Source organism: Falco peregrinus, chromosome 4 (genome assembly GCF_023634155.1).
Source record: "Falco peregrinus isolate bFalPer1 chromosome 4, bFalPer1.pri, whole genome shotgun sequence".
Taxonomy (NCBI): Eukaryota; Metazoa; Chordata; class Aves; order Falconiformes; family Falconidae; genus Falco; species Falco peregrinus.
In genome coordinates this window covers 8,222,537-8,248,178 of record NC_073724.1, presented here as the reverse complement: position 1 = coordinate 8,248,178, position 25,642 = coordinate 8,222,537, and the positions used below count along the sequence as shown (strand labels likewise).

The following is a 25,642-nucleotide window of genomic DNA, read 5'->3' as shown; positions in this document are numbered from 1 at the left end:
CTTGTGATCTCTGTTCCCTTGACCGCCCAAGTCGGGTCCAGTCAGCAGTAACTTGTTATCGCTTTCCAGGCAAAAATTTGGAAACCAGCCTGTACTTCCAGTGAAAACCATAAAGGAGCAATTATTAAATAACAGAACTTAAACAGTTCCAAAACAAGTTAGAAAACAGATCTTTTTATTAGGAACAAAATTATCACGAGGAAAAGAAAAAGAACACCAAAAAAGAACAATAGCTGGGCATGAACACACATGGTTAAAAGAAGAGCGCAGGTTGCACAGCTTCTCTACTGACCTCCCAGTAACAGAAATCTTTGCCCCATTGCTGAACAGCATCTTCAGCAGGGAAGGACAGAAAACCAGCTGGGTCCTATCTGCCTCATAAAGACATCTCGAGTCTCCGATTCCCATCTCAATGGGAAAAACCCTTCCCAGACTGGGGTTACACCAGTGGCGGTGCTAACAAGGCACCCCCAGTGTCCCCCCGCCCGGGGTTGACAGCAGCAAGGCAGCACCAGGGCAAGCTGGAGCCGGGATGCACTGGGACAAGGCTGGCCCAGCTGTGTCACCCTCAGCACCTGAAACGCTGGCATCTTCTCGAGTGCAGCTCAGAGCACCGTTCAGCCTTCAAAATATGTACTGGAGTCGAGTGTCCCCTGCCTGCCCCTGCCAGAAAGTGCAGAAGAGAAGCAAAGCTGACTTCGTCCCCTCATTTTGGTGACACCGGCTCCTGTTCACCCAGCATCGCTGCCTCCAGGCAGCTGCCACCCCAAGCACTGGCCACCACATTCCTGACATTCAACTCACAGCCTTTGAGGAATGTTTGTACCGAAAGGAGATAGCACAGCACCGTGAGGAAAAGAATTATTATCTCCCTTTGACTGTGGACGATCCGATTCCTACAGCAGCCTTACAAAAGCAGAGGCAGGCTGAATCACCACCAACACAGCACACAAGACCCAAAAATCTTCTAAACAGAGCCGCGGGACGAGGAAATAAGAACAACCACCTATGGCTGGGCGTCACCGATGCAGAGCTTTGCCACGGAGGCAGACACGAAGGGGAAGCGTGCAGCCATCCGCCAGCTCCCCAGACTGGGAGGGGAGCGCCCAGCTTGGGTTTCGTTCTGCTGGGGGACCTGCAGACCTCGCTGGGTGGCACGAACCAGGCATACCCTAAATCCGTTCCCAACGGCACAATGTCAGCGCAATCTAAGACAGGGACAAAATGACAAGGGACGCAAGGAACGCAACACGCACCTCCCCGTCCCTCTCAGCCCCGTTCTGCACCATCTCTGCTTTAACTCCGCCAAGCCTTTCCAGCCTACTGGGCTAGTTTAACAGCAACACACCTCCCTTCCGACTACCAAAATGCACTTCTACAGCAAACACCCTGCTCAGGCAGCGCATCCTGCAGCACTCCCCGTGCCCTGCAGCCCCTGGAAGCTTTGCCAGGGACTGGGCTACCTGCTGCCTGCGAGAGTCCTCGCCCTCCCTCACCTTGTCCTTCTCCCCTGCAGGTCTACCCCAGCTGCTCCACTCGCAAACCTCCCCCGAGCAGAACAGGACACGTGTAAGCGGTGAGACTTGCCTAAAAGGTTCTATAAATTGCTGCTGTCTGTGCAAATAACACAGCACCGAAAAAGCCTACATGCACAGGCAGATGACCAGCTTAACCAGCTTGCCGTAGCTAAACCATTACACCAAAGGCACTAATGCTTGCACTGATGAACGGTCTCAGCATTCTAATCAACGTTTCTGCGAAAATCACACCCCCAGACCCCAGGCACCCTTCTGCTGCAAGCAAGCAAGCTAATGACAGAGTTGTTGGAACTCGCTGGCAACCTGAGGAGTTAGGTGCTGGTAAAAGGTAACCAACCCATAGCCCCCTGCCATTGCAGGGCGTTGAAAGGCGAGCAAGCCAGCATCACCCCCCGGGGCGACCACCCGGGTGATCACCAGCACTCCCAACCCCACGGAGCAAGCAGCAAGGCCCAAATCCCAAAGGGTCTGGAGCTCAGAGGAGCAATTCAGATAGACACCCGGCACAGCAGATACCTAGCTGAAACCTCCACTGAGCTTTTTTTTTTTGCAGGGCCAGCGAAAAATGCCTTGAAATCTCCTGAGAAAGAGGCTTTCTCGGGAAATCTCTGGCAGGTCCTTGTTTCTGTCTGGGACTGGCAGGCCACCTCAGTCCCCCTGTCATGCCTGCCCCTTGCAGGAACCACTGGCTGGTGAAGGCATGGCAAGGCGTGGGGTGGGCAGGGAGCAGGAGGAACTGCCCATCTCATTCCAGGCGGTCCTCTAGGGCTCCACAGCTCAGCTGCAGGTCTATTAATAGGCAAAGCATCAAAGAGCTGCCAAGTTTTGTTTGTTAGTGAATCTGTCAGCCCACAGCAGTGCAGCCTTGAAGCCACCCGTGTACTTTTCCTTGTATTTTCTTTTCTTTTTTTTTTTTCTTTTTTTTTTTCTTTTTTTTTTTCTTTTTTTTTTTCTTTTTTTTTTTTATAATGAGGTTAGTAAGCCTGGCACCTCACATTACTTCCCCTGCTGAAATTTTCCGGATCAACTCTTAAACACAATGAGACTATGGGATGCAAAGGATGGATGTCGTAGGCCCTCAGACAGGGTAGGACAGTGAGCATGCCACATCAGTCATCAGCTGGATCTGGGAAACAGTCCGAGGCATTTTCCTGGCTTTCCACATCAACTATGACCTCTGGGTCTGGCATTTCCTCAGGCTCTGTCCCCACTGGTAAGTTTTCTTCCACCGGTGGCTGGGGCTCAACGGCTTGCCCAGTCCGGGCAGCATCTGGAAAAGAAGGGACAAATGGTTTATAAGTGCCCGTGCTGTGCTCACCCCCACGGAAACCTCCTGGCCAGTCCCTGATGCTGCAGGGTGCTTAACCCGCTCAGTCCCCTCTCCCCAGGCATCTGCAAGCCAGATTTCAATTTTCTTTGTAACTATTCATTTATTGAGCCGTCCATCATGGCTTTAGACATTGTAGTGCTGAAGCTCTGTGGGCTCACCTGCCCAAAATATACCAAAATACCAAAGTCAAATCTATTCAGTTATATCTGAGTAGTTAAAGCTGGCTAACAGCACACATTTAATAGGTTCTCACCTAAACATTTCCCACACACACGTCTGCTTTTTACTTATTTGTAGAAAATCTAAATATGGGATACTTTGTTAGTCAAAATGGCAATGTGTAACCTTTATATTAAGAGTTCTACACTTTAGGTGTATCAATATTAAGCAATTACCTGAATGACTTTTTTTTTTTGCATTACGTTCATGAGTAGCATTTAATATTTTGAAAGCAGAGCAAAGCAGCGTCCAAGGTTAGACATAAAGCATAGCTGAGCTGCTGAGAGGCTGTGCATGGTACAGTGAAGGACACCAGAAGTGGAGGCAGCAGTGCTGAGATCAGGCTATACGACCTACGTAATGTTGCTCCAGTTCACGATGTCTCTGCTAGACCTACTGCAGCTGATAATGGTGCATCACTAGGGAAGGTGCTGCCCATGCTCGTGTTTGTGAAACAAAATTGAGGGAAACATAATGCAAAAAGTGGAGTGTTAATATCAAGCACTCGCCTAACAGGAGATTTCTGAAAGATTTTTATCGCTGCACTCTCATGACCATGCTGTGCTAAAGCTATGTGGTTTTATTCTCAGTTTCTTTGAAGGATTTAAAATGTGACCATATTCCCACTTTAGCTCCAATTTAAGAAAATACACAAGCCTCTGACTGATGAGATTTAGCTGTGTTTACAGCTCAGCATATTGGTGGAGGCTGTCCTGGAGGTGACTGCTTACAAAAATAATGCCGATTCTTATAAAACGTTACTGATGAGAAAGGGGGGAGGGTGATAAAATTGCAGGAAAACTGCTGAGTTTAGGGGGGGTTCTGTCTCAGAGATGTGTATTTTAGCACAGGAGATGCTGGAACAGACAGCCTGCGGTACCCTCTGTGGGATGCTTATGAGGCGGCTGCCGCTACATCTCAAGGGTGAATGAGGGCGAGAGTTACTGCTGTGCAGAAGCCAAGCACGAGTAAGGTACCGATAAATGACCTGCTGTGACTTCTGTCGCCTGGACAAGATGCAGCACCTGCCCTGCGCTCTGAGTCCCAGGCCCCTCTGCAGTCAGTCCTCCCCCACCAGCCGCACACATCCCTTTTGCCCTTCACCCTCCACACCAAGCTGTCCGCCCGACTTAACACAAGCCACCGGACCCACCAGGCTTTGGAGGGCAGTCAATCTGGGCAGCTTGAGCCTCAACATGGTCTCCATTGGGGGGGCTCTTCACAGCTTCGCTGGAGACCACGGACATGGTTACTCCATCATCCTTCTCCTCATCTGTAAAACCAAAAATGGAGAGTTGAAGGAGAGAGATCCCCACATGCCAGCTGCCTCGGCACGTTCGTTGCGAGGCCAGACCACCACCAGCACATGCTGGCGTCTCCTCCTCACGGCGAGCTGGCTCCCTTCCCAGAGCAGACAGATGCCAGGTACAGAGGGCCACTGCCAACCCGCCAGAGACCAGCCTGGCCATGCTGGCAGGATCACAGCGTGAGGTGGCCTCACTGGGCACGGGCAGATTGCACTCAGGGACTGGTGCTGACAAAGGACAGCCATCAGAAGCCTTCAGGTCATTTCAGGATCTGACCTGGATGAGGCTCAGTTCTGCCCAAAAGAAGAGCTTTTGCTGTGTTTCTTTCTGGCCGGGAGTGCACAGTGGCAAGCGTGAGATGAAAAAAGAAAAAGCAAGGTCTCATTCAAGACCCCGCTGGTCTTCATGGTTTCCTATCAGCAAGCAGCTCTCTGCTCCACCAGGCCAAGGGAGGGCTGGCTGGAGAACAAGCAGCCCCCCAGCCAAAACCAGTTTATGCTGAGGCGATTTCAACCCCAGCCTGGACAAACACAGTCCTCTGTAAGGCTCATCCCAGGGGCCAACGACACTCTCCACTCACCTGAAGGCACTGGGATGAACTTGTGTTTCCTCTTCATGCAGCAACATACGATGGAGGACACAGCCACCACCAGGATAACCGCCCCCCCTGCGCACCCTGCCAGGATGTAAATGAACCACGGGTACTGCAGCAGGTCTCCTGCAAGAAGGACGGAGCGTTGTTAGTCACCAGGGTGGACAAGCTTCTTTCTCCAAACGGGAGAAACCCTGCAGCCAGGTTACGAGTATGTGGACATCACTGCTGTTGTTCGTTTGGATCAGGGGAGCTGACACCGTGAACCGTGGTACGTCATAATTTATGTCACATCATTTGATTATGGTATGGAATATTTTGTGAAGAGAAGAGGCTTGCGTGACTAAGCTGTGTGCATGTGTTTCTGCCTACTCTGACCCGTAACATCTAAGATCATTCGTAAGTTTTAATCAAATTTAACAGGGCAGGTGGTGGTTTGAAAGATGCTAAAGTCAACGAGATTTATGAAAACAGGCAGAGAAGGGGAGGGAGAGCTAAGCTAGCATCTCCTGCTGACAGAGAAGCTGCAGGGTCTCCCCTCGGAGCTGGTATTAAGCCCCAGAGAACAGGCCGGTAACAACTACACCAACACTACACCAACCTCAAAGCGGGTTTGATCAGAGCCTGCACTTGCTCCGGCACCAGCAACTCCAGCCACCTGAGCCAGAGCTGTAGGAAAGCGGCCTCACTGCTGCTGGGGGAAGGGTTTCTTTTCATTCCCCTTCCCCACCGAGATCATGCGAAACACCTGGCAGGAGGCGAAGGCTGCAGATGGCTGAGCAGACGGCCACACGCAAGTCAGCGGTAATTACTACCCAGCGCAGAGTCCCTTGCTCAGGGTCGGAGTTGCGGGTGGGTTGCTGCTGAGCAAGGAGGCTGGTAGAGGGCATCGCAGGCTTGCAGAACACGGACACCCATCCAGACCCGCTCCTTCACCGGCACAATTTGCTCCAGCCTGGGGCAGCCAGCAGGAAAACTTCTTCCCGTCTGAAAAAACCCGTACAGCTCAAGTACCGCTACAATGCAGATTCCTTATAACTCCTCAGGTGAACCTACGCCACCCCTTTTTGAATCCTTTGGCTCCTTCTCAGCTGCGCACATGCCTGTACAGCACCGCACTGCGGAAACCAACAGGCTTATCTGGAGCTCGGTTTTGAGACGCCAAACGCACAAATTGCTGTGTAGCCCCGGAGGCTGGGAAGTGTTCAAAAGCTCCAGGATACACCGCACGCTGCCACAGTCCACACACTACACAGAACAGTAAAAACAACTGTACACAGGCGCTCCTGTCCGTGAAATCACACATACTCCAAGTGTTTTCAGAGTGCTTGTTCAGGTCTCTTTAGGAACCGTTACCAAGTTCAAAAAAAATCTATACTCAAAATTAAACTTTCATCGAATGAGAAATCATTTCCCTGATAATTTTATTTCTTTTTTGTTGACAGCTTGGAGAATAGTACTAAAAAGCATAAATATACGATGGAAATATTTTTTCCTAAGCATTTGCCATTTGTTAAGGAGGCCTTTTTGAGTTAAAATACTGCGTTAAAAATTGGTAATAAACAAATAATAAAACAAGTAATGAAACAATAAAAGCCTTTTACGTATGTTGACTTGTTAACTTCTGAATCCTCTGCTTTAGATCCTGTGTGATCAGAGCCCTTTGGTGCCTGGAGAGTTTACAGTATTTCTGCCAAATCGTTTTGTGCTAACCATTTTTCAAAATTAATTTCTTCAGTCGACAGGTTGCCCAAAGAGGTGCTTTTACACAGATCTTGTACCTACAGTGGAAATACTACATTCAGCCCTTTGCGAGGAGCAAATTATAACCCACAAAAATAATGAATTGGTCTTTAATTAATTAATTAATTGAGCTCATATCTCTCCTCAAGTATTCAGAATTGCTTTAGTTCAGTTTTACAAATGCAGTTGCGTTTATTGACTCAGAATTAGAGTCGGCTGCTACTTTCTTGCTCTCAGACCCTTCCAAATGCGTGCTGATGCACGCATCCATCCCAACAGCGCTATCGCTAAATTCTGCTGCAGGATCTTCAGGAGGAAATAGGGAACCGATATCGCACCCAGGGGACTGGGCAGCCGCCCAGAATAAACCACGGCCACTGTCAGCACTCCTGTGATTTATCACGGGGCTCGATTGAACAGCTGGTGGGTGTTTGCGTCCTCATTGCTGCGTGCCTCGGCCAGCTTGGGTCTGGCTACACCCAACACCCTCTGACCAGTTTAGCTGGGCAAGATTCAGATCACGGCTCCACGATCACACATGCCAAACTGGCACAGGCTGGCCGGCGGCACCAATGCCATCAGGCACCAAACACCCACGGCATTTCTGTTGGACGCCAGCGCATGATACAGGGGTTATGTCAGTAATTTTGCTTTCACACCCACTGTATACCAGCTATAAAAGAAAATACAGTATATGGTCTGGAGCTGGAGTGTCTCAGACAATGTCTAAAGTGCTAGGTGCTATTGCATATTACAATTTCTCAAGTAACAAAGGTGATTCAATTGCTAAATTAATCAAAAACTTTATGGTTAAATCATGCCTCTCTGATTTAGTTTTGATGACCACGTTTGCTGCCAGAGAAGAGAAAAACCTTCACTACTGAAGATGCAAGTGAAATAACACCCAAGGTTATCTAATTTGGGGGGTGGGGGGGTGGGGGTGGGTGTTGTTTGGGGTTTTTTTTTAAGTAAGTATGAACTTACAACACAGACCAGTGCTTTTCATCATGGGGTTCTGGCAGTTTTGCTCAGTCCTGGGATCCGTATTTTGTCTCATTAAACTATGGCCTCATTGAAGCCGAGTACTCAGCATTTATGGATCACTTCCAAATGGAAAAAGTCACAGCCTTCTCACAGAACTACCTATCTGAGCAGAGACGTGGATAAGTTAAATGACCTGAGTTTTTACCCCACCTCTGATGGTGTGAGGCTTATGAAGAGACATGTGTATAGACTGGTAAATCTTTGTGCAGCTGGCCTAAGGAGGAGAGAGACAAGGCAAAACACCTCAGCCCAGTCCAGCAGCAGCAGGGTTGAACTAGCGGAGGTGTTTTTACAGGGATGCTGCAGAAACTGGAAGGCTGTCTGGGACATGGATGAAGGTCAGAGTAGGAAGCAGCTCGTGTTGCTAAACCGGCATAGAGCATCATTGTGCAGGAGGGTGCAAGGTCCCCGTCACCGGGAGGTAGAAAATCAGGCAGATAGAGATCCCTCCTCACTGCAGAGCTGGGTAAAAGGACCCCCTGAACAAACCTCTGTCCCTTCTGCAGCTGTAGGCTGTGCCAGCCCAAGCACAGGGGGGAGAAGGAAGTCAAGGGGACGCTTTCTAAAGGGAGGATGGGGGAAGTCTGGCAAGCAGCTGCCAGAGGACAGAAGAGTTCGGTATTACACAGACAGCAACAACTCCTTCGTTTTCTGCTGCAAGAGACCAAACCCAAAAATTTTCTGGAGATGCCATTACTCACCATAGCTGCAAGACAGCGCAACGGGCTTGGTCCTCGTGACTCTGTCACCGTGGTAAACCTCACATACAAATTCCCCAGGCACGGTTTTGTCCAGGCGAACCTTCTTCCCGTCATCCTTAATGCAAGCCCCTGGGGCGTTCAGCGCCGTGCCGTTCAGCAGCCACCGAATGGGGATGGTCCTGTTGCTGGACACGTCGCAGGACAACTCTCCAGTCCCATTAGGGAAGCACTGGATACCAATGGCCAGCTCTGGTCACACACAGCACAAGGCAACAGGAGCAGGGAGGAAAGAGAGAGGTGAGGAGCAGGCTCAGCAGTGAACGTGAGCTGGACAGGAGCTTCCCATACTGGCAGTCTTACTACCACTGCATGCACTGGTAGCCCAGAGCACAGAAATAAGTAACCAGACTTTTAGTGCCTGCCCCCAGCCCTGAAATGCTTAGCAGTGTCCACCCAACCCTGCTAGTGACTCTTGGTCCCTCTTTTGGGGATGCCATAAAAATCTGGCATCTCTTCATTTTCCTGATGGAAATTGAAAAAGCAAACAATAAAAGCCCCTGATCTGAGAGGACAGTAGAAACACGCAAAGCATCTGCCAGCCGGAGGCCTCCCCTGCAATCAGCAGGTAAATGCAGCTTCAGAGGAGGCTCGGCGCTCTCCCCCACCAAAGGTTGGTGCTTTTGCTGTCACTCTGCCTCTTCCTCCGTTTCAGAGAGGAACTAGTCCAAATCATGCCCAACATAGGTACCAACACCAGGCACCTGCAGTTAGGTAGGATAACCCAGAGCAGGACGATTTAGAACGAAGTAATGAATCACTGATCCTACTACATTTTCTTGAATTTCTCTCTTTCTATCTACTACAAGGAGCTAACCTATTTCCTACATCTGCCTCTCCACAAATACAGGCTAGACAGAGAAGTGGTACAGTTTTATGACAGCAACATGGAGAACGTCTATGCAAACATCCATGTAAATAAACTCAGAAATCACTTTCTTCAACTAGGACACCATCTTCAGCTAAAACTCACTGCCTCCAGGAATACCTTTGCTGTGAAATCGTTTCCCTGACTTAGGCGTGGCAACATGACACAAGGAGGAGGCAAAAGTTCCCAAAGCAAACCCCCTGAACTGGAGGTTAAACCGAGGACACTCCTGCGGCCTTTGCCCACTTCCAGTCTAAGCCCTTGATCTCCGTGCCAAGGACTCACAACTTTGACCTACTCTCCCCAGCAGTTCCGCCTGTTTGCGCCCAAAAGGTGTAAGGATTCATTTATCTTCACCGAGGCCAGTCTGCTCAGACATTTTCATTACAATTTCGTACGCTTCAATTTCTCTTAGAAGCTCGTGTAAGTAAAAGCCCTGCCAAAGGGACAGCGGCGATGAGGACCAGAGCCACGGCCGCTGGCTGGCTGGAGCACTGCTCAGCAGGGGGGCAAACCCATTTAAGCCTTCTCCATATTAACCCAAGCGATGAGCTGGATCCTGCACAGAAGAGACTTTGTTTGTGTCTTCTCACCCAGATGAGCAGGCACAGAAAGGAGAGCAGCAGTTCCGAGGGCAGCAGGGACGCTGGCAGGGTAAGGTACCTGTCACCGGTCTCTGAACTGACCCAGAAGATGCTGACCTCCAAGCTGCTCGGGGGTGGCTGAGAATCAGAAAGTCACAGCCGGGTTCCTTCGGTACCTTTCCTCAGCTGCACAAGGCAGGGGGAAGCCCAGCGTGCCTCGACCCAGACCTGCACAGAAGTCCAGTTCAGTTCTCGGAGCCAAGTCAGGTAGGGTTAACTCCTTAAGCACAGGCGTCCATAGGCAGCAAAATGCTGTTGGTCAGTGAGAGCTTTCATGAGAACCACCAGAAAGACTACTCTGGAAATGGACTGACATCTCCAGCTACGTGTCTACATACTGAGGACTCAACTTTACAAACACTTCATGCTGCTGTCTCTTACATCAGGGCAAACAGCATGTAGCTCAGCTGACTGGCTGCCTTACGGAAGGCTCGACAGACAGGAGAGACTGACAATGCAGATGCAAAAAGCATCTCCTAGTTTACACTCACCATTACTGCTCCCTCAGGTGCCAGAGGCACCTACAGCTCCTGCAAGCTCAGGCGGTCCCTTAGGAAGAATTTCAAGGCATCAGCTTCCAGCCAGGCTCACCAATCCAAAAACTATTTGTTGCTAAGAAGGCCACTTACCAAGTACTTCCAGTGTAAAAACTCTGCTGATGTTCTGAAAAAAAAACTCGTATCTTCCTTCATCCTCCTTCTCCACACTCCTCAGCACTAGGGAGCCATTCTGCAATTTCAAGCACCTGCTGGCAGAACTGCCGCACACAGCCCACAAAGTGTCATTTGAGACATTTATCGAGCACATCACGTCCCTCTTGCTCATTCTGGAGAGGTGCTGCAGACTTTGAATTCCCATAGCAAAGACTGCTGAGCTGCCGCTGAGCGCACCGGTCCAGGTGGCAGAGCCTGAAAGGAGAGGCACAGAGTGTGGGCAGCAAGCTTGCCACGTCCATCCAGCCCCTCTCGGCTGCCTCCCAGAAAGGCAAATGCCCAGGTGAGATGTAAGAGGGACAGACCCACCCCTAGTGACAGGCTGGGGTCACCTGTAAATTGAAAATCAGAGGAGTGAGAAGCCTTCGATAAAGGCCAACTTTCCCCCCGATGACATGGGAGTGGTGCACACAGGGCAGAGAAAGGCTGAGCAGCTCGTCTTTCCTCTTCCCAGATTTGGCACGACCATCTAATACCACCACCGTCCCCCTCTGAGCTCAGGGACTGCGCTAAGGAAGATCCTCAGGGCATCGATGCCATGGACCTCGGGCAGAGGGTAGCACAAACAAGTGTTGCCTGCACAGCAGCTTTTACCCAAAGACTAAGGTCACAGTTTTCACTGGAACAAGTCCTACAGTATCCTCGCACGTTATCAAGTCGCCGTACACAAATCAGGGATGGGTAAATGGCAGGGTGACAGCAGCTCAGGGACTAGCCCAAGGTCACACCAAGCATGAGGAGTGGGACCACACTGCTCCCCAGCCCCTCCAGCCAGCATTCTGCATACAAGGACCTTACATTCTCTGCTGAAATGCTTTTACAAATGCATTAAACCGCGAAAGTACAATATTGCTAGTTATCATTCGTTTACTAAAAAAATAATCCGTCTTACTTTGGTCTGACTGCCCCTTTCATGCATTAGCAGTTACGCTGTTTGATGCCTCCCCAAACCTGGTAGCGTCCTTAAAAGATCTTGGAGCAAAATTAAGGTGGCCGCTCATCTAGCCAGATCTGTGCCATCTTCATAAAGAAAAATCCCACTTACCATGAGTAACAGTTATTATCGCCAGCAAGCACTGCAGAGTAAAAGTAGCGCTGAAATCCATTTTAAAGAGCTCCTTGCATCATATGCCCAGAAGACGATCTGGCTACAGAGCTCAGTGAATATAGCATTCAGGAAATGATGTCAGAAGCAAGAGTAAAAAAAAAAAAAAAAAAGAAAAAAAAAAAAAAAGAAAAGAAACTCCATAGTGGACAGATTGAATAATGTTTCAAAATAGATCTGCAAGGTTTTGGGTGACTGAGCTCGGGCTGAACCAACACACACCGTGATGTGCTCTGCAAAGTCCTGCACCTTGGGGCGAGCTGCAAGTGTGAGAACAGGGCTGAGAGGCGAGGAGGGACAAAATATCTCCCAGTTGTCCTCACCTTGTTTAGGAAGATGCTAACGCTGAGGCCGGGCAAAAACGAAACACCTATTTCCTTCATCCTTCCCCAGTTTATCCAAGTACAGCATCCCCACCCAGGGAAGAGAAATCAGTCCCGTCAGAAAGCACTGCTCACGCAAACCAGGCGATTTTCTGAAATGCCAACGATCACTGACGGGGAGTCTCGCCAGCAGGAGGTGTGGGAGAAGGCTCTCCCTCTGGATGCAAACACTAAAGTTGCCAGCCTGAACTTTGCTGGGCTCTTCTCGTGACCCAATTGTACCTGCCATGCAGGAAAGCCCCAGGCAAAGCACGAAGGTTACGGGAAGCTGCGCTGCAAAACCAGACTGAATGCAGCCCACGAGCCACCCCGGCTCCGTTTGGGGCGCAGATCCCAGGGACGAGACTGGAAAGCCAGTCTTGAAGAACGACTGTGAACCAGTTACACACAGGGCCACACGGCGCCAGACACTTTGCTGGCTCTCATGGAGATGGCTTAAAGCATGCTTGCATTTTGCGCTGAGTACCAAGGCGGATTACAAGAGCCACGCAGCAGAAACCGTATTGCTCACTGGAGGAAGTAAACAGCTGTAGCATCACAGCCAACATCTGGATCTTTTTATACGCGCTTGGCAGATGTGCTGTGGAATAACTGTGGCAACAGTTCAGGATGCGGCTAGGAGTCTTATGATTCTGTGCTGTGTCTCTGGACACAAGCACAGCCCACTAAGGAAGCTCCACGCGGTGGAATTACATGTAAACACGCGTTTCTCAGAAATGGTTAAACCCCTTGCGTTGTGGCCTGCACTGTTTTCCAGACAGTTTGGGTCTGCTTGGTAATTCCACATTTCAGCCACTGGTTTGGCCCTCTGGCTTCTCAACAGTGACAATTACATCTCACCTCCTGCTCCCAGTGTCCAAAATTGACAGGTTTGCTCCCAGCCACCATAGCACCACTCTGTCTGTATCATACATGCATAAGACTGGCCTAAATTGATCTAAGACGCGACAGAAATAGCTTTCTCTGAGAAAAGCAGTGAAGCGAGTCTTCAGACGCTCACAGCAGTGCAGAGGAAGGGGGACAGAGAAAAGTATTTACAGTAAGAAACGCTTTCATTTCCTTCTGTGCTGCCGAGATGACATGAAGAAAATCTCTCTCAAATACGACGGCAAGACTGGGGCTAACCATCTGCCTCGGATGTGCACGTTCAACCTCATCTCACCTTCATGCTTGAAGGGCAAGCTGGTAGGGCTTAGGGCTGCGGTGCCATGGTGGAGACACAAGACAGAACAGACGGCATGTGCAGGGTCACTTCAAAACAGTACCCCAATACGTCCAGAATCTCTCAAAAACAACCAAATGCAGAAGGGGTGTGCGTACAGCCAAATCCAGCAAAAGTTCACCTTCTCCTCCAGCCGACGACAGCTGCCTTGCAGAGCTCATTTACAGATTTGCAGTAAAAACGAAGAAAAATACAGCCTTTATGCTGGAGCTTTACCGTTACAGAAGTGACTCTGCATGACTGTGACATTGCGGTGTCCTGTGTTTAGCCTCCCTCTCGGTGACTCCAGGGCAAATGAGTACATTTATGAGTTCAATATTTCTGACTGCAAGTGCCCCATACATCACACGGTATATGAAGTCCCATTAGCTCCTTCTGTCCCTCACATCCTCGCTAGCTGAAAAAAATTAAATAAATAAAAAAGAAATCACAGCCAGGATAAAGATCACAGCAGCACATGCACAATCTGTGTTGTCATCATTCAGAAGTCTCCTCTTAAGAGCAAGCCTCTCAAATTTCATATATAATGAATTTTTTAGATGAGATTAGGCACTAATTTCTATCAGCTAATGAATGCTCACAACACCCTCGGCTCGCCAGAGGGTTCACTTCCCCTTTTTATATAAAGGCGCATAAGGTTTTGTTCGAATCTTGCAACAAAAAACACCTTGTGAGGCTTAACAGAAACCACAAGAAGAAGGGAGGAAAAAAACCCAAACGAGCAGACAAAAGACAAGAACTTGTAGTTGGAAGATGGACTAGTATTTTATTTTTTTTTTTACTTAGTGAGCTGCAAACTCCCAGGGCCACTTTGTCCTTTCAGCCATTGACGGCACCGTGAAAGGAGAACAGAGATCCATTCCTTACATGACACGAGGTATTGATGGAGCACGGGAGACTGGGAAACCCCAGCTAGCAAGTAAAGCAGCACATAAACTGTGAAGTAGCATGAAGAAATTTGTACGCACTAACCCTGCACATCTTCCTTTCAAAAGGCTGGTAAGCGTAAGCAGCGCGTCTATTTTTACCGTCGTTAATGCGTGTCAGTGTTAATTGGGGAAATACGCAGGCCTGGCTTCGCACAGGGGGAGGCAGAAGAGCCAAGTGCCAGAAACTCAGTGCACGGAAACACAGAATAATCCTGCAGCTCCAGCCGTGCCAGGGCCGGCTCTGCAGGGTGCTGAGCACCCCTGCTGCCGTGGGGCTGCTCCCAGGGCAGGTACAGCCCGTGCTGCAGCGCTGGGAAGGGGCAGAGGCGTGCAGACGTTAGCTTGCTGGCCCAATCCACACCTACAGCTATTCATGCACGAGGCTTATTTTTAAACACATTTTCAGTAGCTCTTAGAAGACCTTAACTGTGCAGCTGCAAGGCAGGAAAGGGGCGCAAGCCTAAGAGACGCTTCTGTGTGGGGGCAGCAGGACCAAAGATCCTGATGAAGATGCAGAGACTGGTGAAGATTCATATTTGTAAGAATATGAATTCTTTCTTTGTTAAATGAATATAGCCAGAGAGCTATGCTTGAACTCGAACTCCTGATCAAAGAAATCGCAATAGCGAGCAAAAGCCAGCACAGATGAGCACAGAAAGGTGCGTGCTTACACGGCGATGAAGACACTGTCATGCACTTTGTTTCTCTAACAGCCAAGCTGTGAAATTACACCAACTCACAACTTATTTAGGAATTGGACACATGTAATCAAGATACTCCCGTAGATCACGTTCAAAGCAAGTGACTTTTGGATAAAATAGGCTGTAGTGGCGTATCGAGAAGAGTGACCATGACCTCTGGTCATAGACAAACACCCTCTTGTGTCAGTGACTCTACAGACCCACGTGGGGCTGTAAAATGTAAATAAACCTGCAGAATCCCAGCCACAGACAGTGAGGAACATGGACGTACCTAGGTTTTCCCAGGCAGCCCCAAAGCACAGGCCTGCCAAATAGCCTATGGTCTCCATGAGACCTGCTCCACCAGCCCTTGTGCCAAACGCTGCCCTGCACCACTTGTGCTCCACACGCGCTGCTGCTTGGGACCCGCCACCCTGAGCAGACCACGACCTCTGGCCAGCTGCAGCCAGGTTACGTGGTCCTGGAGGGGCAGAGACACCAAAAGGCTGTGTTGCAGCTGTGGAGAGATTCCATTTTACCAACAGCAGCCCATTCTCCAAGCTGAGCCGTGCCGCAGGCACGTGCCGCTCACTGCAATGGACGCGCACCGTGGTGGCTGCCAGCGGGTCCGACAGACCAGAGACTCTTGCCCACCGCACGGACCACAGCAGAGAGGTCTTAGGAAAGCAGACAGGCCAGACACAAGCCACTGATATTCCCCCCCACCTCCTGAAACTGCCCATTTGCCACACTTTCCGCAGAAAGTTGCACCTGGGGAATTTCTTCTGACCAGCTCTCATTTGGATGCTGAATAAAGCAAATCAGGAGGAGAGAAGGAAAATGGACTTGCATTCTCATTCCTCCTGTCTCTGCCCCAGAGACAACTTGGAGGTGATCCCCCTTTCAGCTCAATCCATGCAACTTCCACGGGGCTGGTCCTCTGCCGAGACATCACCCAGCCCTGCACGGAACCCCGCAGCCAGCGACCAGCTACGCAGCGTGAGGTTTAATCAGAGGGCACTGTGGGGAAAGGAGAGCGAAGGAGGCACATTGCCACACCGGTTTTCCAGCTTCCACTACAAAAAGACCATTAGAAAGACTGTTCTGAGTCAGATTAAAAGTTCACTTCGGCCATCAGCCTGTCTGCAAACACAGCTGAAGCCAGATCCTCAACTAGAGATGCTGTCTCTATTAAAGTAGCCCACGAATTACAAAGAGCATGTTGCAGAAACATGCTGAGATCAGGAATTGCTGCAGAAAGGCTCTGTGCCTAATTACGGACCAGGTACACGTGATTTCTCCAGCCTGTAGTACCTCCAGGGAAGGAACAGTCCGACACACTGAGCTGGGGGCTGCCTGCAAGAGTCAGGGCCAGAACTTCTGGATCTCTGGGGATGCTCCCGTGGGGACTGTCAGACCTCCGGTGACAGGGGCCCAGGGAATGCTCTCTCTTCCTCAGAGTATCCGTGGATATTTTGAGCTTTCTCTTGCCAAGAGATGGAAGGAACATCCAAGATCCTGCAGCCACAGATGAGGACTTTGTTGCATTGGGGGCTTAGCAGCAGCGCTCATAAAAGGCAAAGCTGTATGGCTACATGCTCCAATGCACAAAGAGGAACCTGGGAGACCTCTTAGCAGCAGGTCTGCTGTGCTTCACACACCCCTCTGGCGAGACACATACCACTGGCCCTTGCCTCAGGCTCCCTGCCACAGCCTTTGCTTTTGCGGTGGGATGCTGAGGTTATCTGGGACCCGCCAATGCAGATGCCACTGCTCTGTCTAAAATGTATGGTCCAAGTAAGAGCGCGCGGCAGGGACGACCCTGAAGGGGCAGAGATGATAAGACTCTGCATAGCACCCAAGAGCAAACAGAGGATCTGAACTGCAGAAACCCTCTGCTCAAAATAACCCAAGTTGAAAAACTCACAGTAGCAGCCTGATTTCATGCCCACAGCGCTCTGGGAGAGCCCACCTCTGCTGCCCTGTAACACACAGAAGAGCGGTCCCACGCCTTCAGAATACGTAAAGGAGAAATTGGGGAGAGATCTTCCTCAGCTCCCAATTCTGACAAGTTAAAAATCCATGTGTTTGTCACAGATCCCACAACACATACACAAGCTCCCCTCTCCCAGCTCCCTCTCAGACACCAAACAAGATCAGCCAGGATTACAGAAGCTTATTTGGATTTCTACACAATAACAAGTTGCTGTCACCCTCAGGCCTTCTCTTCTTCCTCTTGCCATATGTGTTGGTGCTTCTCTCTCTACTCCTGCCACAAGACAGCTCAGGCTGAATGTGATGAATTCACCCCCAACTCCACTGCCACTGAGCAGCTATGAGGGGAGAGACCCAGGCAGGTCCACCAAAAACCAGAGACATGGAAGAGGAACCGTGTCAACACTGCCACCTCATCTCAGTGCTCACCTACCGCCTCACCGCCCAGTGAGACGAAGAACACAAGCATCCCAGCTGTCCAGGTCAAGCACACCAGTCACACACCCCTGACATAGCTCTTCTAGGCTGGCCCACAATGGCAAGAGAACAAGATGACTCCATATCTGGAATAACTGCTAGAAACTACAGAATCTAAATTGTGTAAATTTAAATTTTAGCACCACTGCATGCGGGGTGAAATGCTTTGCATTTGCTTTGGAAAAAAAAACCAACAACCCATCTTATTATTACAGAGCTATTCAGATGTATGGGTTCAGTCATGCTGCTACAGGAGCTTAACTGAAGGACCACATCAAGGACGGCAAGAACAGTGCCTACAGTCCATAGGCTCTGGCCAGTTTCACTGGAGTCAGAGGAAAATCTGTTTCTGTGAGTGAACAACGCTAGAAGAAGTCAAGTTCGGGTCCAGCTCACCACACGCTGGTGCAGATCAGCCATGGGTTTGTGCTTTCATCTCTAATGAATGACCCTGATGAATTCCAGCCCCTAATCTGTTTCACCTGGGTCTTGCTCAGAGGCTGCTACCGAGCAACTCTGCCCCCCGCGCCCCCCAGCTCCCTGCCCTTGGCCTCACCCCCCAAAACCTCTGGCAGAGGTTCTCAGCTCCTGCCAACCAGGATTTTTCTGCAGCCACCCACCCACTCCTCAGGTACCAGACCATCTTGTTCCTCTTGATCCATTTCTCCTTGCTTTCCCTTGTCTCACTTTGGGCAGGGAAAGTCAACTTGGGAAAGCTCCGACTTGGAAGATGAACTTGGGAAATTTCGGTAACGTTGCCATCTTCAAACTAACCTGCATTATTTACAAAGGAAAAGAGATTTCATAGGTTAAAATTTCCTGCAGGAGTCACTTAACAATGTCTTAGCCTTACATCTGCTGGGATTACAAGAAGGTTCATGCCAGGCACACTTAAGAAAATCTTTCAACGCAGTCCAGAATGGGAGCAAAAGCCACCAAAGCAGCACGACAGCCCCAAGCTCGCAGGTGGTTATGGCAGGTATTCCCCCGCCCCTCCCCCCATCACGTTGTAGCACCATAGGGATCCTCAAGTGACAGCCAAAAGACTTGAGAAAGCAGCGAGAAACACTTTGTGCCTTTTGCTGAAGCTTTGCTACCAGACACCAGAAAATGCAACTGCTGGTACCTGCAGCAAATTAGAGTGGTCAAGAGCTTTAAGAAGCTTCTTTTAAGGAGCACAGGCATATCCTTTGATTAAAAAAAAAAAAAAATCCAGCTCATCTAACTTTGTATTGCTTACTAGAAGTGCTTAGCAAACAGAGAGTAAGGTATTTAGGAAAATTTCTATCTTGTCAGCAGACTGAAATTCATGGGACATGGACCAGAATTCCACTGAAAAAAAGAATTTAGGGGGCCACAAATGGATCAAGGCTGAAAGGCAGTGTTTTGTAGGGCCAAAGCTGGAAACATGGCTTCAGCACGCCAACTAGAAAGGGCAAGTTGAAAAGTCCTGGGTTGTGACACTTTTAATGAGGTAGCCCTGGCTGAAGCCACGACAGCAGATAAATACGGGCTTCCCAGACTAGACTAAATTCCTGCCTACCCCGAACACCTGAAACAAGTACAATTTTCGGGAAGTGTGTTTCTTCTGTGTGTTTGGCAATGCCAGGAGGTGCTGCTCCACACTCGGTGGGAGCAGAGGTGGCCTCCCAGGGTGATGGCCCCGCTCCTGGTGGGAAGGACTGGGAGACCCGCGTGGGCGGGCAGGGTGGAACAGCTCAGTGCCCGGCTGGCTGCTGTCCCCATCCCCGTCCAAACCACGCTGCAACACAGCAATTCAGCTCCATGGAAGGAAAACCAAAGTATTGCCAGACCTAAGCCTTCTCAAACCGAGGAAAACCAGCATGAGACTGACTTTTCCATCCTGAAAGTTCAAGAACACGTAGGGATTTATATATCACGTGTTCCAATCCTCAACCAACCTTCCAACAATAACCAAGTGTGGATGGTTATTGCAGTGGAGGCACATACACCATAAAGCAAATTTCTGACAATGAGCTTACAGCGTTCCCTTGGACACAGAGCTGTACAGACCAAGCTGGTACTCACCCCTAGTTCTTTCCTCTAGAGCCCTCCATAAACATTTATCTCCTTGGAGACTGAAATCTGGGTGTATTCACCAGAGGTTTGGAGCTGGGGGGTCTCTCCTGGAACAGAAGTCATGAAAAAAAGGCAATAGACTGGAATGACTAGGTTTTGCAGCCTGTATGTGTTCAGGATTTGAATATTTCTGCCAAATCAAGCTTCTGCTGAGTCCGTCTCAAGTTCCTCGGCCCTCACCTCATGCTGTGCATGACAGCAATCATCTCATGATGATTGAGAGTGGTACGGAGTACACAACCCTATTCCTGTGTCTCAATTCTAGGCCTAGGCATATCTTGGATAGTTGTTCAGTCATCTGGTATCTTCCTGCCCTCTCCTGACAAAAAACACCCTAAATACCCTGCCTTTTTCTTTACAGAATTGTAATTTGGTTGGGGACACTTGATGGCTTTTATCAGCCAAAGCAACCGGCATTACTTGTGTCTTCAGTACAACTTTCCCTATTTGTGCTTGCTATCAGTACATCATCCCCATACTGTATTAACGCAGAGTTTCTGAGTAACTATCCTGTAAACCTGTCACTAAGATTTTCAAAAATAAAGTCAGACAATCCTGCAAACCCTTGAGGAAACGTAGTTCATGTTTACTGTTTCCCTTGCCAGGTAAAAGCAAAAATATGAGGTTCTGGATGCACAGTTATACTGAAGCAAGCTGGGCACAAATCAATCATTGTAAAACGTTTTGTGTTAGCTGGTATCACGGCTATAATTGTTGAAGGATCAGAAACTAGTGAGTGCTGTACAGTTATGCATTTATTTATTGCTCATAAGCCTTGGACAAATCTATAAACTTGTCTTCCATCTGAGCCTAGTTTAGGGGTTTTAACCACCAAGACATATTACAGGAAGACTCACAAGGAGTTAAAATCCCTCTCAGCAGAAAATGTTCAATTATTTGTCTTATACCTTCCCTTGCTTCCTGACATGATAATAGGTATGGTTTTAAGGAGGGAGGTTTGTCTGCCTTCACTTCTATCCGTACTGGGTTAGACAACCTCAATAACCCTATGTCTGGGTGCAAAAAACCCTCAGTACATCTGAGTTCCTGGGGCATTCCTATCCCTTCTTCACTTGCTACAGCAGTCATGATGTTTTGGCACATCATCCATCAGGAGTCACTATGTAATTCCTTGTGGTGTACACTGCAACTCTGCCCATCGTTTGCGCAACGAGTATCTCCCCACAAAATTTGCTGGTGCCGATCCCAACAGCAGAAAAGAATGATGAACGCACCGTGGACCTCTCTGTACCACCATTTCCTCTGTCCCGGCTACAAACGTAGGCTTACCTTCTACTCCTGCATTTTCTTTACCCTTCATTCTTGATCCTTCATGGGGGGTCGTTAATGTTGAATGAGTTGTGCTGCTATCTATCAGACATGAGTCAGTCTTATCTCTAGTTTTCAAATCTATAATTGGTTCCTTAAGAGTCCCTTGGGAGGATTACTTCTGTTTTCTCCGTCCACTGCTAGGGCTTGGGGATCTGGTAACCATCACTGTTCATCGCTTTCGTTCAGCTCCTGACTGATTTGATTTTCCCTTCGTTGCTGCCATAGCCTCCCTCTCAGGACCACAGAGTATTCTCCTTTCCAGTATCTCCCTTTTATTGCAGTAATCCTTTGGTCTTGTCTGATTTAGATTTGTTTCCCTTCTTTCCATAATTATTACCTCTTTGCCCCCTAAAATTCCTACCTCACAAAGCAGCTGCTAACAAGCTAGCCTTCTCTTCCTGCTGTTTTCCCCTCTGCCTAGCCTTAGCCTCATCCCTTCCATTATACGTGACCGCTGCAGCACCTACTGTCTCCCCCATCAGCTGCCCTCACCAACCCAGGGAACACTGATTAAAACACCTCTTAATATCTGGGGCTGCTTCATCTACAAATAAGGAGACAAGCAAAGACCCATTTTGCAGGGCTTCGGGGCCCATTCCCCCAAACACCCAGAACTGCTTCCCCTGCCCAGTTAGTGCCTTGTCAGCATTTTTTTTTTCCTTTGTCCAATTAGCCATTCTTCTAACGCTTTTCAAAATAAACTTAATGCATCTAATCCTGCCTTGGTCTGATAATTCCTGTCTGGCTCTGCATCCAACCACGCAGTCCTACCATCCAGAGCAGCAGCCCGTTCTCAATTTTTCTCCAAAATCAACACTTACTCTTAAGGGGTAAATACAGTTTCCAGTAACCAACAAACATCAGGGTCATACGCCCTAAAAATTCCCCTAATCGCCTGCTGAAGCTTTTCCAGGTTCAACCCTGGAGTCAGGGCATTTGTTGCTGCCACACCACCAAATCTGCTGGCCCAAATGGCACACATAACTCTTGTTACGGTTGCCCCTACCGCTGGAGGAGGAATAAGCACCTCCTTCAGCAAAACTTGCACAGCTGTTGGAGGGAAAGCAGGAGGTGCAAAAGGAGGAACTGAAGGAGTGGTAAAAGTCGATAGCAGGCAAAGGAGACAAAGACACATCTATAGCAGCTGCTGGAGCTCGCATGAATAGCGGTCACTAAGGAGGTGCCTTGGGTTTGTCGTTATTATTTATCTTATTTTTGTAAGACTGGTTTGTATAATCGCCACTAGATCTATCATGTCACTAATTATCCCAAACAAACCAGTCACTGATGTGAGGTGGGAAATGGTCTCCCAATAGTAGCTTTAAAAACTTTAGGTGGCCAAAGTTAAAACTACCCACTGATGGCCACTTTTGATCTCTAGTCCCAAGTCATATCCAGCCAGGTACCTTGACACAATTCCACAGCCCTTTTTCTTGACTACCCACGGGTACCTAGCAATTTTGCTCCAACTATTCCAGATTTCCGATAACAAAGTACCTTTCGCTACACCTTGTCCCATTTCCAAATTAAAGGAATTATGTAGGAATTCAACTCACCACCACCTCACCTCTTTCTGGTGGGTTCCAGCGCACTCCCTGCGACAGACAGAAATAAACTCACCCAGTCCGTGGATCTGACACTCCCCAAGAGGTTCTGGAGTTGACCAGTGGACAAGGGGGTCCCACCTGGGCTACAAATTCAGTTGCAGAAGTGATTTGTGATGTTTGTCGACCAAGGAAGAGAGAGACACAAGGGTAGAACAAGAAAATGTTTATTTCATGATCATGAGACCCCCTCCTCCATTAAAGAAGATATCCAAAGGGATTTTCGAGGAGTTTATATACAACTTGAAACGAAAGGCTAAACATAAGCATCCCATAGCACACAGACACACTTTTGCCCTGTCCCATCACATTCAGAATCTTTGAAGTGCTCTCAGACACCCAGCATCGTGCTGCCTCTGCCTTCTGGTGGTTAACAGAGGAACTTCAGAATCCCAGATGTTCCCCTTCAACTGTCAAACACAAATGATTACTTACTATTCTTCTCCTTAGGGCAACCTGCTAACTTTCCTTCTAACGACTGTTATCTGGCATGCTAACCTCAGCAGCTATCTCTTTAATGACAAAAGCCAGGAAAAGATATTAAAAAAAAAACCAACACACACACACACAAAAACAAAAAGCAAAAGAAAAAAACCAAAAACAAACAAACAAAAAAAAACCCTGCCAGACAGCCAAAGCATATCTACTCAGGACAGCAAGCTAGACCACCTACACCTGGACACCAAGCAAGCAAGAGCAATGCTCACCATGACCAGTCTGCAAAGCAGTCTCTACCTGGCCAGCCAACAAGCCAAAACTACGCTCCCAAAACCGGCCAGAACCAGATTCTCCCCTGCTGGGCACCAACAGCATCTCCCTTCACCAGGCTGCCAGGTACACGCTCACCAGCCCCCAGCCGGAGGTGCTCTCTCAGGCTCACGGCCCACAGACTCCATCTCCAGCCGTTACACTAAGGCTCCTGCACAGGCAGGCCACCAAGAGCCACACGCACCCATGCGCCAGCAAGGTGGGACACTACCCCATACCCCAGGCAAGCTGCCAGAACCCTACCAGCTAGCCACAAACCTGTAGCATTTGTCCTGGTTGGCCAGCCAGAGCCCTAAACCACTTGCCCCGGCAAGCCAGCCAGAACCCTACGTCCCCTGACTGGCTAGCCACAGCCAGACACCACCTGCCCCATTCCCCAGCCAGAGTGCCGCAACACCGGAGCCAGCCAGCAAGGGCCCTAAAATCACCCGTCCTGGCCAGCCAGAACCCTAGAGCACTTCCCCAGCTGAGTGCCCAGAGCCCTAGACCACTTGCCTTGTCCTCAGCCACGTGGAGACAGAGGCCACTGGCTGAGCTCAGCCAGCTCCAATGGCACCATCAACAGCCAAAAGGGAAGTTAAGTGGGTACTTACCAAGAGGGTACCCCATGCAAAGGATACGGCACTTCCACATCATCCTGCCTGGTGTCCTGCAGCTTCACGAGGTCTGAGCCCTGCAGCAGGTGGCCACGGCCTTGTGGTGTCTCAGGAGTCCTCCCCACCGGGAAGCAGAGCTTGAGGTCCCCTCCCATCCCCTGCCACCAGCCCTGCCCTCCCCTACCAGCCACTTTGTAGGGGTTAACAGGTACACGAAGGCTAACAGAACGGCCAGAAAAAGTCATGGGGTGAAATAAAGTAAAAACGCACGCAGAGAAGCTATTGGCCAGAGGAACGAAGCAGCCACAGCAGCACGCACCAGGTCCACGGCAGCCCCCCGCAGCCAGCCCTGGGCTGGTGAGCCCCAGCAGTGCTTCGCCCTGGCCAGCGGCACAGCACAAGGTTCACCGGGCAGCTCCGGCCGCGTTCGAGCGTAACCTCCGACCGAAGCAGACACAGCTCTGCTGTCCCTCTCGACAGAGCCTTGCATCCAGCTCCAGTCACAGGGCTGGCGTCTGGGTGTGAGAGGATGGAGAGGCCTGAAACCCTGATGAAGCTGGCACATCTCCTGCTGATTTAATTGCCAACCGCTTTTAGTAGCGTCAAGAAGTGCACTGCAAACCCGGGGCATAGAAGATCTTATCAATAAACATCTAAGACTCACAGTAATGGCACATGCGGAAAGTTGAGGAATTTCAATCATTAAAATCTACAGTCATTGACTCAGAGTAAAATCCACAGTCATTGACTCAGAGATGTGGTATACTTACACCTGTTGTACCCTCTGAACTGCATGACAGACAAATGTAAGCTTTCCTTGCCAATGTAAAGTCACCCAGTTAGTGCAGCAGACATGCCAAAGTCCCACAGCTAACCACTTGGCAAACTGAAACTCATCTGAAGTAGCAGTCAAGGAACTTGCTGCATTTACTTAGCTTTCCCCTTGTAAGCAGGAAGACACTTTAAGCTGAAAACCCATTTTAGAAACTCCCTTTCCATTACATGCTCCAATTTGCAACTTTTAGTAGCCATTCTCAAATCCATCAAAGCTTTCATACTCAGTTTTCAGATACTTTGTACTCATCAGCGCTTAATTTTTCATCACACGGTACGAGATTGGGTATCTCCAGAAATTGTTCATTGTAATCAGATCATAATGTTTCTCAATCAGTCTAAACCTACGCTCCCTGAATTCTCGCAGATCAACAGCAGAATCAGCTTTTTAATATTTTTCCTATAAATACACAATAGGGATTTAAAGAGCTCTTGCACCATGAAGACTCATAAGCTGACACCACAGACTGGAAGGCAAACCTGAATTTTGCCTTCAGACAGGGTATTTTCTGTGATAAGCCTGAATGTGAGCTAGCAGGTGATTCTCTTCAAAAATATACACATTTCCTTTCCAGACACAGTAGGAGGAGCAAGAGCCACGAAGACAGTGAGTTACTACCCTGATTAAAGTTCAACAAGAATATTGCGAGCAGTTTTAAGAATCAGAAGTTCACGAGGGTGTGGACAGATTGTAGGCTCCACAGCAAAGCAGTAACGACCCTGTGAGAACAAGGAGAGAAATGGGTTGGGTTCCTTCCCCCCCCCCCCCCCCCCCCCCCCCCCGGGAAGAAGGGCACTCAGGAAGCAGGACTGTAATCACAGTCATCTGTTTTGCTCTGGGGCTAGAATACAAAGCCATCG

General features: G+C 49.2%; 1 protein-coding gene and 1 long non-coding RNA gene across 4 annotated transcripts; one reads left to right on the top strand and one right to left on the bottom strand.

Moving 5' to 3' along the window:
• Positions 1–154: 154 nt before the first annotated feature.
• LOC101914688 (uncharacterized) lies at positions 155–22,731 on the bottom strand. 3 transcript variants are annotated; one of them, XM_055801774.1, is made up of 7 exons: positions 19,597–22,731; positions 18,168–18,321; positions 10,673–10,951; positions 8,475–8,723; positions 4,975–5,112; positions 4,241–4,360; positions 155–2,808 (listed from the first exon to the last, which is right to left on the bottom strand). In XM_055801774.1, the coding sequence occupies exons 3-7, from the start codon at positions 10,899–10,901 to the stop codon at positions 2,648–2,650; spliced, it is 897 nt and encodes a 298-aa protein (XP_055657749.1). In that variant the 5' UTR covers positions 10,902–10,951; positions 18,168–18,321; positions 19,597–22,731; the 3' UTR covers positions 155–2,647. The 3 variants fall into 3 exon arrangements, with proteins under 3 accessions (XP_055657749.1, XP_055657748.1, XP_055657747.1); XM_055801773.1 differs by lacking the exon at positions 19,597–22,731 and having other exon boundaries at positions 18,168–18,435; XM_055801772.1 differs by lacking the exons at positions 18,168–18,321; positions 19,597–22,731 and adding an exon at positions 11,802–11,954.
• Positions 12,185–17,716, top strand: LOC129784295 (uncharacterized). Its single transcript, XR_008746824.1, has 2 exons — positions 12,185–14,465; positions 14,972–17,716. It is a non-coding gene; the product is annotated as an uncharacterized LOC129784295 (long non-coding RNA).
• Positions 22,732–25,642: the final 2,911 nt, after the last annotated feature.

What these genes read in the sequence shown, in the direction of transcription:
- LOC101914688 (XM_055801772.1), bottom strand. Translation starts at nt 11,862, where the DNA reads ATGGATTTCAGCGCTACTTTTACTCTGCAGTGCTTGCTGGCGATAATA. An exon ending in TTTTACACTGGAAGTACTTG is followed by an intron (nt 8,724 to 10,672) that starts GTAAGTGGCCTT and finishes GTGTGTGACCAG; the next exon opens with AGCTGGCCATTGGTATCCAG. An exon ending in GTTCATCCCAGTGCCTTCAG is followed by an intron (nt 4,361 to 4,974) that starts GTGAGTGGAGAG and finishes TTGGTTTTACAG; the next exon opens with ATGAGGAGAAGGATGATGGA.